The sequence below is a fragment of the Bombina bombina genome, chromosome 6 (genome assembly GCF_027579735.1).
Source record: "Bombina bombina isolate aBomBom1 chromosome 6, aBomBom1.pri, whole genome shotgun sequence".
Taxonomy (NCBI): Eukaryota; Metazoa; Chordata; class Amphibia; order Anura; family Bombinatoridae; genus Bombina; species Bombina bombina.
This window is the reverse complement of record NC_069504.1, coordinates 711361964-711382662: the sequence shown is the minus strand read 5'-3', so window position 1 is coordinate 711382662 and position 20699 is coordinate 711361964. Positions and strand designations below refer to the sequence as shown.

The 20699-nt window shown below is 38.9% G+C and overlaps 1 protein-coding gene across 1 annotated transcript in view; it reads left to right on the top strand.

Moving 5' to 3' along the window:
* The window catches only part of SMARCA4 (SWI/SNF related, matrix associated, actin dependent regulator of chromatin, subfamily a, member 4), a 293213-nt gene that overhangs the window by 39833 nt on the left and 232681 nt on the right, over window positions 1–20699 (top strand). The window contains 7 exon segments of the mRNA XM_053719399.1: window positions 12127–12184; window positions 13932–14050; window positions 14354–14504; window positions 14679–14842; window positions 15475–15541; window positions 15671–15781; window positions 15871–16113. Coding sequence (XP_053575374.1) covers window positions 12127–12184; window positions 13932–14050; window positions 14354–14504; window positions 14679–14842; window positions 15475–15541; window positions 15671–15781; window positions 15871–16113 — 913 coding nt within the window.

Below are 20699 nucleotides of genomic sequence, written 5' to 3'. Positions count from 1 at the left end.
TATATATATATATATATATATATATATATATATATATATATATATATATATATATATATATATATATATATATATATATATATATATATATATATATATATATATATATATATATATATATATATAGCAAAAAAGAACTACAAATAAATATGTCTAGAGGAACATGGATGTATAAGTAAACAAATACACGACAAATGAGAATAAGTTGCTCTCAGTTGATCATGACTATGACTTGGCCGTTATACCTCTATAAAACACCTTTTTTGAATGAGCGGTTGTGTTACACGTTTTTATAGGGAAGAGGTTATAATGGTCTCCTAAACGCCAGAATCCCCCAAATAGAACTAATGCTTTGAGATTTGCCATTATGACAATTAGCTAGCAGCTGGATTGACACATGACCACTAAATTTGAAAGGTCTGTAAGCACATTGAGTGATAAACTTTTACAGTTTGACAAGTTGCAAACAGGCAAGGAAATTCCAGTTTGGTAGACATTCAAAACACTCACCCATTGCATAAATTTTGCTTTCTTTCCAATGACATGGAGAGTCCACAAATCCATTCTAATTTACTAGTGGGAAACAATACCCAAGCTAGAGGACACAGAATGGAAGGCCTCAGCTGAGGCAAAAACATCAAATTTTTAGACTTGGAAAAAGTATGCAGCGAGGACTAAGTGGTCCCCTGTAGATCTGTTCCACAGAAGCCTCATTTTAAAGTCCCAAGAAGGAGAGAAGTCTCCAGTGGAATGAGCTGTAATTCTCTCAGGAGGCTCTTGACCAGCTGTCTCATATTCCAACTGAAGAACACTTCTCCACCAAAAGAAAAAGTAGAAGTAGCTATCTGGTCCTTACGTTTACCAGAGAACATAAGAAGGGCAGTAGATTTTCAAAAGTCTCTAGTCGCCTGCAGATAGAACTTCAGAGCATGCACAACATTCAGGTTATGCAACACATTCCTTCTGAGAAGGATTAGGACAAAACGGAGTGACAATATCCTGATATTGCAGTCTGACACCAATCTAGGAAGAAATCTCAACTAAGTTTGAAGGACCGCCTTATCCGCATCAAAAATAAGATGAGGATCACACTGCAGAGCCGAAATCTTTGAGACTCTATAAGCAGAAAATTGAGAAAAAAATAAATTTTCCAAGATAATTTAGTATCAACAAAATGCATAGGCTCAACGGAGCCTGCTGCAGAACCTTAAGAACAAGATTAAGGCTCCATGGAGGAGCGACAGGATTAAACACAGGCCTGATTCTGACAAAGGCCTGAACAAAAGATTCAACGCCTGGAAGATGTTAAGCAAAATAATCGACAGGGCAGAGATCTGAACCTTTTAGAGTACTGACTAAAAAGCCTTTCTCCAGGCAATCCTGAAGAAAGGACAGGATGCGGGGAACTCTCACCCGACTCCAAGGGAAAACCCTTGGATTCACACCAAAAGGTATTTACGCCTCACCTTATTGAAAATCTTGCAAGATACCGGTTTACGAGCCTGAAGCATGGTATCAATAACCCTTTGAGAAAAAAACTTTCTAGACAAGACTAAACGATTAATCTCCAAGCCGTCGGCTTCCGAGAATCTCGGCTTGGATGTAAAAAAAAAAACACAGAAGTTGGAAGTCCTTCCTCACGGGCAATTTCCAAAGGGGAAATGACGACAACTGCACCATGCAAGGCCACGCAGGAGCGATAAGATCACCAAAGTCTGCTCCTGTTAGATACGGGATATCCCCCTGAGAAAAACGGGCAAAACGAGGAAAACGGATAAGTTAGAGTGATGTTCCATGGAACTGTCAGAGTGTTGACCAGATATTCTTGCGAATCCCTGGATTCTGAGCCGTAATTTGGAAGCCTGACGTTTAGATCAAACACCCTCAAGATTCAACTCCGTAACTCCCCCCTGAGAGATATCATTGAGAATACCTCCAGAAGGAGGTCCCACTCTCCTGGATGAAAAATCTGCCAGCTCAGTAATCCACTACCCAGTAAACCACCCCTGGGATTAGGATAGCCAATAGAAGTGATTGGGAAACACCGCCCACAGAAAAAAGTGAGGGACCATCTTCCTAGATAATAAACTCAGAGTTCCTCCTGTATATACGCCACCGAAGAAAGCTGTCCGATTGGAATCTAATAAACCGGACCAAAATCAAGAGGGGCCAAGCTATCAGAGAATTGGAGATGGTTCTCAAATCTAGGATATTTATATGTAGTACAGATTTCTAAAGACCCTGAGCTCTTATGAAACCCCAAACTGCTCCTTAGCCCGAAAGGCTGGCATCCAAGGTCACAATTTCCCAAAAAGGTCTTAGTAAGCATGCGCCCTGAGACAAATGGTCGTGGGAGAACACCAGGACATAGTCTCTCGTCTGGTTGACTAGAACTATCCTCTGAGAGGTCAGTGATTTCCGTTCCATTGACTGAGCAATCATAACTGTAAAGGTCTCAGATGGAAACGAGCAAAGAAATAATTTTCATGGAGGACACCATTAGACCATTGCTTCCAAACACAGAGAACTGAAGTGAAAGTCAAGCAGCAAGAAGCTTAGATCTTCTGATCGTCAAGAAAAGTTTCAAGGATAATCAAGTCTATGACTGTAATCAGCTGGCTTTATATCTTTTTATATAGCCTTAAAAAAATGAATAAAAAAAATGTATTCAGTCATCTTACAATCCTTTTTTTTTATGCATGCAGATCCTCCAAAAAAACATAACCTGGTATTTGACACCAAGGAGCTCTATTTCAGATTCACCTTTTACCCATGGAAATCCGCATGGGATCTTGCTAAATGAAAAGATGGAGCCGGAATCAAGATATTGTCCAGGTACTGAGCCACCGCAATTCCTTAAAATCTGGCCACTGCCAGAAGAGCCCCTAGAACCTTCGTAAAGATTTGGGGGCAGAGAATGAGCCGAAAATAAAGGCTACAAGATGGAAGGGTTTGTCCAAAAAGGCAAACCGCAGGAACTGGAAATGTTCCCTGACTAAAGGGAAAATAAAACGGAACCTTGAGAAATGAGTTGAAACACTTCAAAAGGACATCCAGTGTTAAGCAGCTGGATAGAAACCAACAAGCCGTGGGTTGCAAAGCCACAAAGCTAACCACTAGGTTACATTGGGCTGCTTAGAGAATTAAAGTATTTATTTACAAAAAAACAAACTTGTCAGTGTCCAAAAAATAGGGTAACAAAAAATAAAGTGCCGAAAGAACACCTAGGAACAATTGTCGCCTGGGACATATGTTCCAAAATTAACATATATCCCTCAATATGAGAAAAGAAAAAATAGATCTCATGCTCAATTCTTACCATAGGAAGACTCCAGCCCTCAAAAGCCCATAGCCATCCTTCAGTAGCCTCACTAATCCTATGCAAACGGAGGCGCTGAAGGGAAAGTCTAATCAGGAGCGTAAATTAACCTGAGCCATAATCTGTCCCTCACAAAATGGCACATAGAAGGAATAAGAACCGCGTCACACACAAATATTGTGCCCCAAACTATTAGCACTTTAAAGATCCTTAAATGGATTGAACAGGGAAACTAAGTGCGAGTGAAAGGAATATCATGACCCCGGTCCACACACACACCATAATTCCAGGGGTATCTATAATTACCCGGTCTTTGAAGCAACAAAATTCCCTGACCCTGCTAAAAACCAGGTAGCTGCTCAGCTGCAATATATTTGGACCTCTGAAAAGTATAAGCATGCATACTGTATGTACTCACTACTTGGTTTGGGCCCCTTTTGAAGCAATTACTGCCTCAATGCGGCGTGGCATGGAAGCTATCAGCCTGTGGCACTGCTGAGGTGTTCTGGAAGACCAGGATGCTTCAATAGCAGCCTTCAGCTCTTCTGTATTGTTCGGTTTCATGTCTCATCTTTCTCTTGGCAATGCCCCATAGATTCTCTATGGGTTTCAGGTCAGGCGAGTTTGCTGGCCAATCAAGCACAGTAATCCCACGGTCATTGAACCAGGTTTTGGTGCTTTTGGCAGTGTGGGCAGGTGTCAAGTCCTGCTGGAAAATGAAGTCAGCATCCCCATAGAGCTCGTCTGCGGAAGGAAGCATAAAGTGCTCCAAAATCTCCTGGTAGACGGCTGCGTTGACCCTGGACTTAATGAAGCACAGTGGACCAACACCAGCAGATGACATGGCTCCCCAAATCATCACAGACTGTGGAAACTTCACACTGGACTTCAAGCATCTTGCAGTGTTTGCCTCTCCATTCTTCCTCCATACTCTGGGTCCTTGGTTTCCAAATGAGATGCAAAATTTGCTCTCGTCAGAAAAGAGGACCACTGAGCAACAGACCAGGTCTGTTTTTCTTTAGCCCAGGTAAGACGCTTCTGACGTTGTTTGTTCAGGACTGGCTTGACAAGAGGAATACAACATTTGAAGCCCATGTCCAGGATACATCTGTGTGTGGTGGCTCTTGTGAAAGTCCCCAACACTTTTGAATGGCCTTTTCCTGACAATCCTCTCCATGCTGCGGTCATCCCTGCTGCTTGTGCACCTTTTTTCTTCCACACTTTTCCCTTCCACATAACTTTCTATTAATGTGCTTTGATACAGCACTTTGGGAACATCCAACTTCTTTTGCAATTACCTTTTTGAGGCTTTCCCTCCTTGTGTAGGGTGTCAATGATGGTTTTCTGCACAACTGTCAGGTCAGCAGTCTTTCCCATGATTGTGATTCCTACTGAACCAGACTAAGAGACCATTTAAAGGCTCAGGAACCCTTTGCAGGTGTTATGGCTTAATTAGCTGATTAGAGTGGGACACTTTGAGCCTAGAATATTGCACCTTTTCACAATATTCTAATTTTCTGAGATTGTGAATTTGGGGTTTTCATGAGCTGTAAGCCATAATAATCACAATTATGACAAATCACGGCTTGAATGATCTTGCTTTTGCATGTAATGAGTATCTCGTATATTAGTTTCACCTTTTAAGTTGCATTAGTGAAATAAATTAACTTTTGCACGATATTCAAATTTCTTTCATGTAATTAGCAAGAGTCCATGAGCTAGTGACGTATGGGATATACATTCCTACCAGGAGGGGCAAAGTTTCCCAAACCTCAAAATGCCTATAAATACACCCCTCACCACACCCACAAATCAGTTTTACAAACTTTGCCTCCTATAGAGGTGGTGAAGTAAGTTTGTGCTAGATTCTACGTTGATATGCGCTCCGCAGCAGGTTGGAGCCCGGTTTTCCTCTCGGCGTGCAGTGAATGTCAGAGGGATGTGAGGAGAGTATTGCCTATTTGAATTCAATGATCTCCTTCTACGGGGTCTATTTCATAGGTTCTCTGTTATCGGTCGTAGAGATTCATCTCTTATCTCCCTTTTCAGATAGACGATATACTCTTATTTATATACCATTACCTCTGCTGATTTTCGTTTCAGTACTGGTTTGGCTTTCTACAACATGTAGATGAGTGTCCTGGGGTAAGTAAGTCTTTTTTTCTGTGACACTCTAAGCTATGGTTGGGCACTTTGTTTATAAAGTTCTAAATATATGTATTCAAACATTTATTTGCCTTGACTCAGGATGTTCAACATTCCTTATTTCAGACAGTCAGTTTCATATTTGGGATAATGCATATGAATAAATCAATTTTTTTCTTACCTTAAAAATTTGACTCTTTTTTCCCTGTGGGCTGTTAGGCTCGCGGGGGCTGAAAATGCTTCATTTTATTGCGTCATTCTTGGCGCAGACTTTTTTGGCGCAATTTTTTTTTTCTGTTTCCGGCGTCATACATGTCGCCGGAAGTTGCGTCATTTTTGACGTTCTTTTGCGCCAAAAGTGTCGGCGTTCCGGATGTGGCGTCATTTTTGGCGCCAAAAGCATTTAGGCGCCAAATAATGTGGGCGTCATTTTTGGCGCTAAAAAAATATGGGCGTCACTATTGTCTCGGCATTATTTAAGTCTCATTTTTTTATTGCTTCTGGTTGCTAGAAGCTTGTTCACTGGCATTTTTTTCCCATTCCTGAAACTGTCATTTAAGGAATTTGATCAATTTTGCTTTATATGTTGTTTTTTCTATTACATATTGCAAGATGTCCCATGTTGAAACTGAGTCAGAAGATACTTCTGGAAAATCGTTGCCTGGTGCTGGAGCTACCAAAGCTAAGTGTATCTACTGTAAACTTATGGTATCTGTTCCTCCAGCTGTTTGTACTGTTTTGTCATGACAAACTTGTTAATGCAGATAATATTTCCTTTAGTACTGTTACATTACCTGTTGCTGTTCTGTCAACATCTAATACTCAGAGTGTTCCTGATAACATAAGAGATTTTGTTTCTAAATCCATTAAGAAGGCTATGTCTGTTATTCCTCCTTCTAGTAAACGTAAAAAGTCTTTTAAAACTAATCATTTTTCAGATGAATTTTTAAATGAACATCATTCTGATTCTGATAATGGTTCTTCTGGTTCAGAGGATTCTGTCTCAGAGGTTGATGCTGATAAATCTTCATATTTATTTAAAATGGAATTTATTCGTTCTTTACTTAAAGAAGTCCTAATTGCATTAGAAATTGAGGATTCTGGTCCTCTTGATACTAAATCTAAACGTTTAGATAAGGTTTTTAAATCTCCTGTAGTTATTCCAGAAGTTTTTCCTGTCCCTAGTGCTATTTATGAAGTAATTTCCAGGGAATGGAATAATTTGGGTAATTCATTTACTCCTTCTAAACGTTTTAAGCAATTATATCCTGTGCCATCTGACAGATTAGAGTTTTGGGACAAAATCCCTAAAGTTGATGGGGCTGTCTCTACTCTTGTTAAGCGTACTACTATTCCTACTGCAGATGGTACTTCCTTTAAGGATCCTTTAGATAGGAAAATTGAATCCTTTCTAAGAAAAGCTTACTTGTGTTCAGGTAATCTTCTTAGACCTGCTATATCTTTAGTGGATGTTGCTGCAGCTTCATCTTTTGGTTAGAAGCTTTAGCGCAACAAGTAACAGATCATAATTCTCATAGCATTTTTATTCTTCTTCAACATACTAATAATTGTATTTGTGATGCCATCTTTGATATCATTAGAGTTGATGTCAGGTATATGTCTCTAGCTATTTTAGCTAGAAGAGCTTTATGGCTTAAAACATGGAATGCTGATCTGTCTTCTAAGTCTACTCTGCTTTCCCTTTCTTTCCAGGGTAATAATCGTTTTCGTTCCTTTCGTCACAACAAGGAACAAAAATCTGATCCTTCATCCTCAGGAGCGGTATCAGTTTGGAAACCATCTCCAGTCTGGAATAAATCCAAGCCTTTTAGAAAAGCAAAGCCAGCTCCTAAGTCCACATGAAGGTGCGGTCCTCATTCCAGCTCAGCTGGTAGGGGGCAGATTACGTTTTTTCAAAGAAATTTGGATCAATTCCGTTCACAATCTTTGGATTCAGAACATTGTTTCAGAAGGGTACAGAATTGGCTTCAAGATAAGGCCTCCTGCAAAGAGATTTTTTCTTTCCCGTGTCCCAGTAAACCCAGCGAAGGCTCAAGCATTTCTGAAATGTGTTTCAGATCTAGAGTTGACTGGAGTAATTATGCCAGTTCCAGTTCTGGAACAGGGACTGGGGTTTTATCAAATCTCTTCATTGTACCAAAGAAGGAAAATTCCTTCAGACCAGTTCTGGATCTAAAAATATTGAATCGTTATGTAAGGATACCAACATTCAAAATGGTAACTGTAAGGACTATCCTGCCTTTTGTTCAGCAAGGGCATTATATGTCTACAATAGATTTACAGGATGCATATCTGCATATTCCGATTCATCCAGATAACTATCAGTTTCTGAGATTCTCTTTCCTAGACAAGCATTACCAGTTTGTGGCTCTGCCGTTTGGCCTAGATACAGCTCCAAGAATTTTTACGAAGGTTCTCTGTGCCCTTCTGTCTGTAATCAGAGAACAGGGTATTGTGGTATTTCCTTATTTGGACGATATCTTGGTACTTGCTCAGTCTTCACATTTAGCAGAATCTCATACGAATCAACTTGTGTTGTTTCTTCAACATCATGGTTGGAGGATCAATTTACCAAAAAGTTCATTGATTCCTCAGACTCAGGTAACCTTTTTAGGTTTTCAGATAGATTCAGTGTCCATGACTCTATCTTTGACAGACAAGAGACGTCTAAAATTGATATCAGCTTGTCGAAACCTTCAGTCACAATCTTTCCCTTCGGTAGCCTTATGCATGGAAATTCTAGGTCTTATGACTGCGGCATCGGACGTGATCCCCTTTGCTCGTTTTCACATGCGGCCTCTTCAGCTCTGTATGCTGAACCAGTGGTGCAGGGATTACACAAAGATATCTCTATCTTTAAAACAGATTGTACGACACTCTCTGACGTGGTGGACAGATCACCATCGTTTAGTTCAGGGGGCTTCTTTTGTTCTTCCGACCTTGTCTGTAATTTCAACAGATGCAAGCCTTACAGGTTGGGGAGCTGTGTGGGGGTCTCTGACAGCACAAGGGGTTTGGAATCTCAGGAGGTGAGATTACCGATCAATATTTTGGAACTCCATGCAATTTTCAGAGCTCTTCAGTCTTGGCCTCTTCTAAAGAGAGAATAGTTCATTTTGTTTTCAGACAGACAATGTCACAACTGTGGCATACATCAATCATCAAGGAGGGACTCGCAGTCCTCTGGCTATGAAAGAAGTATCTCGAATTCTGGTGTGGGCGGAATCCAGCTCCTGTCTAGTTTCTGCGGTTCATATCCCAGGTATAGACAATTGGGAAGCGGATTATCTCAGTCGCCAAACGTTACATCCGGGCGAATGGTCTCTTCACCCAGAGGTATTTCTTCAGATTGTTCAAATGTGGGGACTTCCAGAAATAGATTTGATGGCCTCTCATCTAAACAAGAAACTTCCCAGGTTTCTGTCCAGATCCAGGGATCCTCAAGCGGTAGCAGTGGATGCATTGTCACTTCCTTGGAAGTATCATCCTGTCTATATCTTTCCGCCTCTAGTTTCTTCTTCCAAGAGTAATCTCCAAAATTCTGAAGGAATGCTCGTTTGTTCTGCTGGTAGCTCCAGCATGGCCTCACAGGTTTTGGTATGCGGATCTTGTCCGGATGGCCTCTTGCCAACCGTGGACTCTTCCGTTAAGACCAGACCTTCTGTCGCAAGGTCCTTTTTTTCCATCAGGATCTCAAATCCTTAAATTTAAAGGTATGGAGATTGAACGCTTGATTCTTAGTCAGAGGTTTCTCTGACCCTGTGATTAATACTATGTTACAGGCTCGTAAATCTGTATCTGGAAGACTTATATTTCTTGGTGTCTTTCTCATCATTTTTCCTGGCATTCTTTTAGAATTCCGAGAATTTTACAGTTTCTTCAGGATGGTTTGGATAAAGGTTTGTCTGCAAGTTCCTTGAAAGGACAAATCTCTGCTCTTTCTGTTCTTTTTCACAGAAAAATTGCTAATCTTCCTGATATTCATTGTTTTTGTACAAGCTTTGGTTCGTATAAAACCTGTCATTAAGTCAATTTCTCCTCCTTGGAGTTTGAATTTGGTTCTGAGGGCTCTTCAAGCTCCTCCGTTTGAACCTATGCATTCATTGGACATTAAATAACTTTCTTGGAAAGTTTTGTTCCTTTTTGCCATCTCTTCTGCCAGAAGAGTTTCTGAATTATCTGCTCTTTCTTGTGAGTCTCCTTTTCTGATTTTTCACCAGGATAAGGCGGTGTTGCGAACTTCTTTTAAATTTTTACCTAAGGTTGTGAATTCCAACAACATTAGTAGAGAAATTGTGGTTCCTTCATTATGTCCTAATCCTAAGAATTCTAAGGAGAAATCATTGCATTCTTTGGATGTAGTTAGAGCTTTGAAATATGTTGAAGCTACTAAGAATTTCCGAAAGACTTCTAGTCTATTTGTTATCTTTTCCGGTTCTAGGAAAGGTCAGATGGCCTCTGCCATTTCTTTGGCATCTTGGTTGAAATCTTTAATTCATCATGCTTATGTAGAGTCGGGTAAAACTCCGCCTCAAAGGATTACAGCTCATTCTACTAGGTCAGTTTCTACTTCCTGGGCATTTAGGAATGAAGCTTCGGTTGATCAGATTTGCAAAGCAGCAACTTGGTCTTCTTTGCATACGTTTACTAAATTCTACCATTTTGATGTGTTTTCTTCTTCTGAAGCTGTCTTTGGTAGAAAAGTACTTCAGGCATCTGTTTCAGTTTGAATCTTCTGCTTATATTTTCAGTTTTTTTCTTTATAAGATTTAAACTTTATTTTTGGGTGTGGATTATTTTCAGCGGAATTGGCTGTCTTTATTTTATCCCTCCCTCTCTAGTGACTCTTGCGTGGAAGATCCACATCTTGGGTAGTCATTATCCCATACGTCACTAGCTCATGGACTCTTGCTAATTACATGAAAGAAAACATAATTTATCTAAGAACTTACCTGATAAATTCATTTCTTTCATATTAGCAAGAGTCCATGAGGCCCACCCTTTTTTTGTGGTGGTTGATTTTTTTTATATAAAGCACAATTATTCCAATTCCTTATATTTATGCTTCGCACTTTTTTCTTATCACCCCACTTCTTGGCTATTCGTTAAACTGATTTGTGGGTGTGGTGAGGGGTGTATTTATAGGCATTTTGAGGTTTGGGAAACTTTGCCCCTCCTGGTAGGAATGTATATCCCATACGTCACTAGCTCATGGACTCTTGCTAATATGAAAGAAATGAATTTATCAGGTAAGTTCTTACATAAATTATGTTTTTTTGAGTTTCACCTGTATATAAAAAAGGACTTACACTCCAGGGTCCTCTGCTGTGGAGCAGTCACAGCACATTCATGTCCGTCCATCCGACCGCTGACAGGGACCTGAAGATACAAGGAAAAAGAGTAATCAACCCTGGTTTTCTATAGTGGGGTTAGCGTACATTATTGGAATTAAAGTAAGGACTAACTTACCGACCTCAAACGGCTAAAAGCCACCATGACTCTTACTAAAAAGGATTACATGGACACGGCATTGCCCCAATCCTTGCTTGCAGGGAAAAAGTACCCATTAAAGGATTAAATTCTTGATTTTCTTCAGACACATCTTCGCACATCCTCCCAGATGTAAAGGCAAAGAATGACCTGGGATTATGGGTAATGGGAGTGACACTTAACAGCTCTGCTGCAGTGTTCTTTGCTTCCTCCTGGTGGCCAGGAGTTGAATTCCCACTAGTAATTAGAATGGATTCGTGGACTTTCCATGCCGTTGCAAAGAAACATAATTTTGGCATTTAAATTACTGGAAAAATAAATTAGGTTGTTAATATTTACAATTTTTAGTTGAACATCTGGGATAATTTAATATTAAGGTATTAAATTCTAATGCTCTTGAAGTATACCTTATTCGGAGCTTCTTGGATGACAAATAACTGCAAAAGCAAATGCGTACATTCCCCTTCCTTTTTTTTTTTTTTTTTTTCTCACTGAAATTTCGTCCGAAAATGGCATTTTCTGTTTCTTTTTTTTGCCTGTTATTTTCGGTAAATTTATTGTACAGCATATTTCAAATTTGATGCTAGCCTAGAGCTGCTGTTTGAGTTACTGTTTTGCATATAAAAGTTTTCTAGGACTATACTTTATTTGGATAATTGGTAAAAAAAAAAAAAAAAAAAGTCTGTTAAATCTGATTCTGTTACATTTTGATATTAAATTAATATCCGCAATATATTCTTCATTCAGTCCTATATAACACAGTTTAACAGATTTTTTTTTTTTTTTTCTGTCCAGTTTTGGTGTTAGTTTTCAATAAGTGTTTTCATTTATTTTTTTGGAGTGTAGTTTTTCATTTCAGATATATTAGGTCTTAATAAAATTATAGAAGGAAAAACTATTTTAAAATCATTTTGTTTAAAAAAACGACACCTTTGGCTAAGGGAATCCTGAATTTGTTTTCGGTCCAGAATTTTCATTTCGGTGCATCCGTATTTTTTTCTTGTTTTATAGGGGATCTATGTTTTAATGTATTTTTTGTTTTTTCCTGTTAAAGTGCTCACCTGGAATTGTGTGTGGTGGGATTTTTTTTTTCTTACATCTCTTGATAATAGTGAAGTCTTCTTTCAAACCTGCTTCTCATTTTTAATCAGGTATGAAGTGGCACCAAGGTCGGACAGTGAGGAAAGCGGATCAGAAGAGGAGGAAGAGGTAATACTCTCTTACCTACTAAATGAGAGAGAGGTGTGTTATGTAAAACTTTTTTATTAAATAATACCTGCTTAAACTCAGTTTGCACTCACGTCCATTACTCACTTGCTGGTAGTGACATTTCCCACTGCTGAGCTTGAGGAGAGTATTATGCTTATTTATTCGAGGGACATTCAGTTTCCAAAAGAAAATACTTAAAGTGATGGTAAATCCTAGTGTTTGTGAAACCTAGGATTTACCATTAAAACAAATAAAGGGGACAGTCAGTCTTGAAGTATAAAATACTTCATGCTGAAAGTTCTTTATTTGTTTGACGCGTGTTTTATACTTCATGAAAGTCCCCATTTTATGTGTTCCAATAATAAATTCTAGTGTTTCAAAAAACCACCATCGCTTTAATACACTTTCAAATAACACCTTTTAGGTGGATTGGAAAGGGCCAAAGGAGCGTGGTATCATTTTGAGGGGGTAATATAAAATTATCGTATATATTTTAAAAAAGCAAACAAAAACAAAAAACTCTGCAATATACTTTCATTATTTATTTTGTCCTTTTCCTGTATTTATTCCATATAAATTGAGATTTCAGTTCCTGTTAGAAATGGAAGCACAGAACACTGTTATATTCCACACAGCCATTGGCTGCACATTCTAGTGACCTATTTATAATTGTTCCTAAGTTACAACATGGCAGCTAATTGTTTCATAGACACTAAAACTTTACACCTAAATTGTCAATATTTAAATAGCCAATGAAACTTTAAAAAATGCATCTACATTTTATTCTCAGACTTATCTTTCCTTCTACTGCATCATTCTATCTAACCTTTATTTAGTGTTTAATATCCTTTTAAGTCTCTTTAAATTTAATGCTGAAAATCCACTTAAACAGTTGCAGTAAAGCAGTTTTGTTTAGCAGAGGGTGATGCAAGATTTATTAAAGCACTGAAAGCAGTGGAGTATTTTGTGTCCTAAACTCCTTACGATAATGAAATTGCTTTAAAGGGTAAATAAAGTACAATAGAAATTGTTACAGCATAAGATTTATAATGTAAGTAAATTGTACTACATGAAAAAGTATTGAAGGATATGAAAGACCGCAGTAGGTAAAATGAAAGGTAATTTATGGGAAAAGCTTTTGATCTTGTCCTGTCTGATTAAGAAGAGTTGCTACTCAGAAATAATAACTTTAAAGGGACATTAACTGTACATCAGGAGCCCTGCATAGATAAACATTTCCTTTCTACATTTTGGGCTGGATTACAAGTAGAGCGCTAATTTATTGCACACCAGCAAATTTGCCTGTTTGCAGGCTCACGATAAATAACCAGCCAATACTAGTAGCTGGTTATTGCTACTGTGAACTCGCAGTAGCAATTAGCGCTCATTAAATTAACCAGAGATCAGATCTGTGGTTAATTTTATGAATGTGCCCCAATTGCCACCAAAAACGACTCCATTGGATCCTATGGAAGTGCAATTCTTCCGTGCAATGCGAACGCGAGGTCGTGTTCGCATTGCACCTCACCTGTAATAACAGCACACATTTGCGTGCGCTGTTATCACAAAGTGGAGCACAAATATCGATTTACCGAAAGCGATATTTTGCGCTCCAATTGTAATCTAGCCCTTGGTTGGGGACCTCACAGTGCTGACAAGACCAGAGCAGATTATCAGACCCTTAGAGTCTAACGAGGTAGAACCTAATATTTCTCTGTAGTTGCTCATGTTCCCCCTCCTATTTCAGGAAGAGGAGGAAGAACAGGCTGTGACCTCAGTGCCCACCATACCTGGTGTGGAGGAGAAGAAGATTCCTGATCCAGACATTGATGAGGTTTCTGAAATGTTTGCAAGGGAAATCATTGAGTGAGTATTTTGTGGTGACTTCTTTTTCTTTCAGATCCAAACCGCAAATAGAACCTCTTAAGAACTGTGCTTGTTTTATTAAATGAGATGAACGTAAGCACAATTCTCCAAACAACTTTAAACCTAATAGCATGCAAGTGACTGGCTGAAGTTTACCTTTATGGTGTTGGTAGAAAGAAACCATTTTCCAAGAGAATTTTGCTGTAAAGAGTGTGAAAATTTAGTCATAGAGCGAGGTGGAACATTTGCCCCTGTTGTGCACATTACACTTTGCCAATCTTTTCCTTTTGCTCCCTTGTGAAGGTGTGCCAGACAGGATGTGGATGATGAGTACAGCATATCACAGGCAGCAGCCAGGGGTCTTCAGTCTTACTATTCAGTGGCACATGCAGTGAGCGAGAGAGTGGACAAACAGTCAACTTTGTTGGTTAATGGTGTTCTTAAACAGTACCAGGTAAGGTGAAGGCTGGCAAAACTGGTATGGCCACTGGTTGCAACATCGAAGTGTGATTAGACCTGGCAATGGTCAATATCAGGCTTTTATTTATCCAGTGTAATTGATATTGGCTTGTACTGTCCCCCACCCCAATGTGTTCATGGCATTCTTACACACTCTCACTGTCCTCAGATTAAGGGCCTGGAGTGGTTAGTCTCTCTTTACAACAACAACCTGAATGGTATCCTTGCAGATGAGATGGGTCTAGGAAAGACCATCCAGACTATTGCTCTGATTACATACCTCATGGAGCACAAGAGGATCAATGGGCCCTTCCTCATCATTGTACCTCTCTCGTAAGTAAATGGCTTCAGCAAATAACCTCTCCGCCCCCCAGTGATTTAAATAAATGATCAAACTAAAGTTAGTGTTCTCCACTTATAATTTTGCTAGCCAGGTGGCATTATGAAGTAGCCAAGTGGTGGCAGTGTAATACTTTGTAAAATTATACAATTTTCTGCTATTCTGGGCACAAGTTAATTACAAAAAATTAACAAATGTATTTAATGATCGGTTTAATAAGAATTAACTTTTTAATATTAGCTAATTTTAACTTAATATTGGCTTAAAGTTTAGCCAGGTGGTCAGTAAAATCAGATGGGCGGTGCACCTATTAGTTTTCTGGGAAGAACACTGAGAATGACTTTAACCTGTCTTAGAAGACACTATCTTATGCCAACCCTAAACTAACCTAGTGCACAGTAAAGCATTCATTGAAATATGTATCTGCTGCTTCTGTGTACCTCATGTAAATCTTGTTGCAACTATAGAGAAATACTTCACATAGACCCTTTTATTAGTGTACAAGATAATGCTGTGTGCATAAAGTAGCCTTTATTTTTGTTAAGAAATGTCTTAATGCCCAAATACTTTTATTGCCCAAAAACTGTTTAATAGAATTTCAATCATCATTTTGTTTTCCCTTCAGAACTCTCTCAAACTGGGTTTATGAGTTTGATAAATGGGGCCCATCTGTGGTAAAAGTCTCATACAAGGTAATAGAGCTACATTTTCAGTGGTCTTAACACAAATATATATGTATTTATTTGCCAGTTCTAGAAGTCTGCACATATATCTACATCTGATAAAATGCATTGTTGAACAAAAACATTGTCTCTCTCTAGGGTTCTCCTGCTGCACGACGAGCATTTGTTCCACAGCTCCGCAGTGGGAAGTTTAATGTTCTTCTCACTACTTATGAATATATTATTAAAGACAAGCAAATTCTTGCTAAGGTAATGCAGCTACTCTTTTTAGGCTTCACTGCTGTGGTGTATATGTGTATATGGATATGTATAAAATAAACTAATTCTCCTCTTTACAGATTCGCTGGAAGTACATGATTGTGGACGAAGGACATCGCATGAAGAACCATCATTGTAAACTAACTCAGGTCCTGAATACTCACTATGTTGCACCGCGGCGCCTCCTACTGACTGGGACTCCACTACAAAATAAATTGCCTGAGTTGTGGGCCCTACTTAACTTCTTGCTGCCAACCATCTTTAAGAGCTGCAGCACCTTTGAGCAGTGGTTTAATGCCCCATTTGCTATGACCGGGGAGAAGGTAAATGCGACCGACTAAAACTCTTCATATGTTATAAAAGGAACAACTTTGCAAAGATACATTTGAAGTTTGAGTTTTGCTAAAGAAAAATCCTTTAAATGAATGCCTCTATTAAAGGGATACTGAACCAAATTTTTCTTTCATATTGGCAAGAGTCCATGAGCTAGTAACGTATGGGATATACAATCCTACCAGGAGGGGCACAGTTTCCCAAACCTCAAAATGCCTATAAATACACCCCTCATCACAACCACTTTTCAGTTTTACAAATGTTGCCTCCTATGGAGGTGGTGAAGTAAGTTTGTGCTTGATTTTTATGATTTCCTCTATGATAAGCACTTCTAAGCATTCTGAAGCCCAATTCCTCTGAGTACAGTGTTTGTAAGAGGGATGTGAAGAGAGCATCGCCTATTGATTTTTTTTTTTTTTTTTTTTATGGTTTTCGTTGCGGGAAATCCTTTTCAAGGGTTCTCTGTTATCGGTCGTAGGGATTCATCTCCTACCTCCCTTTTCAGGTCGACGATATACTTATACCATTACCTCTGCTGATAGTTTTCAGTACTGGTTTAGCTATCTGCTTTATGTGGATGGGTGTCTTTCGGTAAGTTTGTATCATTATTTTAAGACACTCTCAGCTTTGGTTGGCGCTTTATGTATTTATATAAAGTTCTAAATATATGTATTTACTTATATTTGCCATGAGTCAGATCTGTGTATTTCCCTTTGCAGTCTGGTAGTTTCAATATGGGAATCGGGTTTTGGGACTTTTTGTCTTACCTGGGGTATAGACTTTTTGTTTGTTTTTTTGTTTGTTTTTTTTGTTTTGTTTTTTTTTTTTTTTTCCAATTTGACTTTTTTCTTTTAAACTTGCGAGCAAATTAGGCTCGCTTTGGCGCAAAATACTGTTATTTATTGCGTCATTCTTGGCGCGAGAATTTTTTGGCAAGAATGTGCATCTATGACGCAAGTTCGTCAATTCCTGCGTCTTAGTTGACGCCAGGTTGTTTGGCGTGAAGTTGTGTTTGTTATGACGCGAGTTGCGTCATTTCCGGATGTTTGTTGGACCCAAAAACTTTTATTTTATTTTACCCCACTTCCTATATGCTCCTTGCCTTCCTTATGCTCAGAGGGCTATGCTATTTGCTTTTTTGTCAATTTTAGCATTTGCATTTTTTCCCATTCCTGAAACTGCTATATGTGGAAATAAGATATTTTTGTTTAAATTTTGTTTTTTTATTTTACAAGATGTCTCAATCTGATCCTGTCTCAGTAGCTGCTGTAGGAACCATGCTGCATGAACACAGTTCTACCAAAACTAAGTGTATCTGTTGTAAGCTAGTGGTGATTATATCTCCAGCTGTAGTATGTAATAGTTGTCATAAGCTTTTGCATGCAGAAAAAGTTTCTATTAGTGCTAGTACAGTATCTGTTCCCTCAACATCTAATGTACATGATATCCCTGTTGATATGAAAAATGATATTGCTGATGCAATACAAAAGGCTATGGCTGCTATTCTGCCATCAAATAGACGAATAAGGTCTTTTTAAAACTTCTCATAATACTGATGAAATTTGTGATGACCGACAACATACTGATATATCCACCTCTGATGAGGATCTCTCTGATTCGGAAGATCCTACTTCAGACATTGACACTGATAAATCAACTTATCTTTTTAAGATTAAGTATATTCGTTCTTTGTTAGAAGTGTTGATAACTTTGGATATTGAGGAGTCTGGTCCTCTTGATATTAAATCCAGTAAACATTTATATTCTGTCTCTAAACCTCCTGTGATTACTCCTGAGGATTTTCCTGTTCCTAATGCTATTTATGATGTGATTGCTAAGGAATGGTCTAAGCCTGGTGCTTCTTTTGTTCCTTCAAGGTTTAAAAAGTTGTATCCTTTGCCAGTGGCTAAGTTAAAGTTTTGGGAAAAAGTCTCTAAGGTTACTGGTGGGGGGCAGATTCAAATTATTTCAAGATGTTTGGGCAGGTTCTGTTCAGAATCATTGGATTCAGAATATTGTCTCTCAAGGGTATTAAATAGGTTTCAGAATAAGACCTCCTGTGAAAAGGTTTTTTTTCTCTCTCACGTTCCAACAAATCCTGTGAAAGCTCAGGCTTTTCTGAAATGTGTTTCAGATCTGGAGCTTTCAGGGGTAATTGTACCGGTTCCACTTCTGGAACAGGATTTGGGTTTTATTGAAATCTATTCATTGTCCCGAAGAAGGAAAATTTATTCAGACCAGTTCTAGATCTGAAACTTTTTAATCACTTTGTAAGGGTCCCAACTTTCAAGATGGTGACTATATAAGGACTATTCTTCCTTTTATTCACCAAGGTTATGTCCACATAGACTTAAAGGATGCATATCTTCACATTCCGATTCATCCAGACCACTATCGGTTTCTGAGATTCTCTTTTCTAGACAAGCATTACAAATTTGTCGCTCTTCCATTTGGCCTAGCGATAGCTCCAAGAATCTCTTCCAAGGTTCTAGGTGCCCTTCTATCTGTAATCAGGGAGCAGGGTATTGCAGTGTTTCCTTATTTTTTTTTAGACAATATCTTGGTACTGGCTCATTTTTTTCATTTAGCAGAATCTCACACGGATCAACTTGTGGTGTTTCTTCAAAGACATGGTTGGAGGATCAATTTTTCAAAGAGTTTCTTGATTCCTCGGACAAGGGTTACCTTTTTTAGGTTTCCAGATAGATTCAGTGTCCATGACTCTGTCCTTAACAGACAAGAGACAAATTAAATTGGTTTCTACCTGTCGAAACCTTCAGTCTTGATCATTCCCTTCAGTCTCGATCATTCCCTTCAGTGGCTATGTGCATGGAAGTTTTAGGTCTCATGACTGCATCATTGGACGCGATCCCCTTTGCTCGTTTTCATATGAGACCTCTGCAGCTTTGCATGCTGAATCAATGGTGCAGGGATTATACTTAGATATCACAATTGATATTCTTAAATCCCAACACTCAACTCTCTATGACTTGGAGGTTAAACCATGACCTTATTGTTCAAGGGACATCCCTTGTTCGTCCTTCCTGGACTTTGATTTCAACAGATGCATGTCTCTCAGTTTGGGGAGCTGTCTGGGGGTCTGGAATCCTCGAGGCGAGGTTACCAATCAATATTTTATAACTCTGTGCTATTTTCAGGGCTCTTCAGGCTTGGCCTCTACTAAAGAGAATCATTCATTAGTTTTCAGACAGACCATATCACAACTGTGGCATATGTCAATCATCAGGGTGGGACTCAGTCCCTTAGCGATGAAGTATCTCGAATACTTTCTTGGGCAGAATTAAACTCCTGTCTAATTTCTGCAATACATATCCCGGGTGTAGACAATTGGGAAGCAGATTATCTCAGCCGTCAGACTTTACATCCATGGGAGTGGTCTCTCCATCCAGATATATTTTGTCAGATGTTACAGATGTGGTGTCTTCCAGAAATAGATCTCATGGCTTCCCATCTAAACAAACTTCCCAGGTATCTCTTCCAGGTCCAGGGATCCTCAGGCAGAGTTGGTAGATTCGTTAGCAGTTCCTTGGCCATATCACCCTGCTTACATCTTTTCGCCTCTAGTTCTTCTTCCATGGGTGATCTCCAAGATCATAATGGAACAATCGCATGTGTTTCTGATAGCACCAGCATGGCCTCACAGATTTTGGTTTGCGGACCTTGTCCGGATGTCAAGTTGCCAAACTTGGCCGCTTCCTTTAAGACCAGACCTTCTGTCTCAAGGGCCGTTTTTCCATCAGGATCTCAAATCACTATATTTGAAGGTATGGAATATGAACGCTTAGTCATAGAGGTTTCTCTGACTCTGTGATTAATACTATGCTTCAGGCTTGTAAGTCTGTTTCAAGGAAGATTTATTATCGGGTTTGGAAAGCCTATATTTCATGGTGTTCTCATAAAATCTCTTGGCATTCTTTTAGAATTCCTAGAATTTTACAGTTTCTTCAGGATGGTTTGGATAAAGGTTTGTAAGTACTTTGAAGGGACAAATCTCTGCTCGTTTTATTTCATAGAAAGATTGCTAAACTTCGTGATATTCACTGTTTTGTTCAGGCTTTGGTTCGTATCAAGCCTGTTATTAAATCAATCTCTCCTCCTTGGAGTCTTAATTTGGTTTTAAAGGCTTTGCAGGCATTCTTTGGATATTAAACTACTTTCTTGGAAAGTGTTGTTTCTTTTGGCTATCTCTTCTGCTAGAAGAGTTTCTGAATTGTCTGCTCTCTTGTGAGTCTCCTTTTCTGATTTTCCATCAGGATAAAGCTGTTTGCAGACTTTGTTTAAGAATACTCTTGAAAGATCTTTACATTCTTTAGATGTTGAAAGAGCTTTGAAATACTATATCAAAGCTACTAAGGATTTCAGAAGTCTATTTGTTGTGTTTTCTGGTTCCAGGAAAGATCAGAAAGCCTCTGCCACTTCTTTGGCATCTTGGTTAAAGCTTTTGATTCACAAGGCTTATTTGGAGGCGGGACAGTCTCCGCCTCAGAATTACAGCTTATTCTACTAGATCAGTCGCAACTTCTTGGGCTTATAAGAATGAAACTTCAGTTGATCA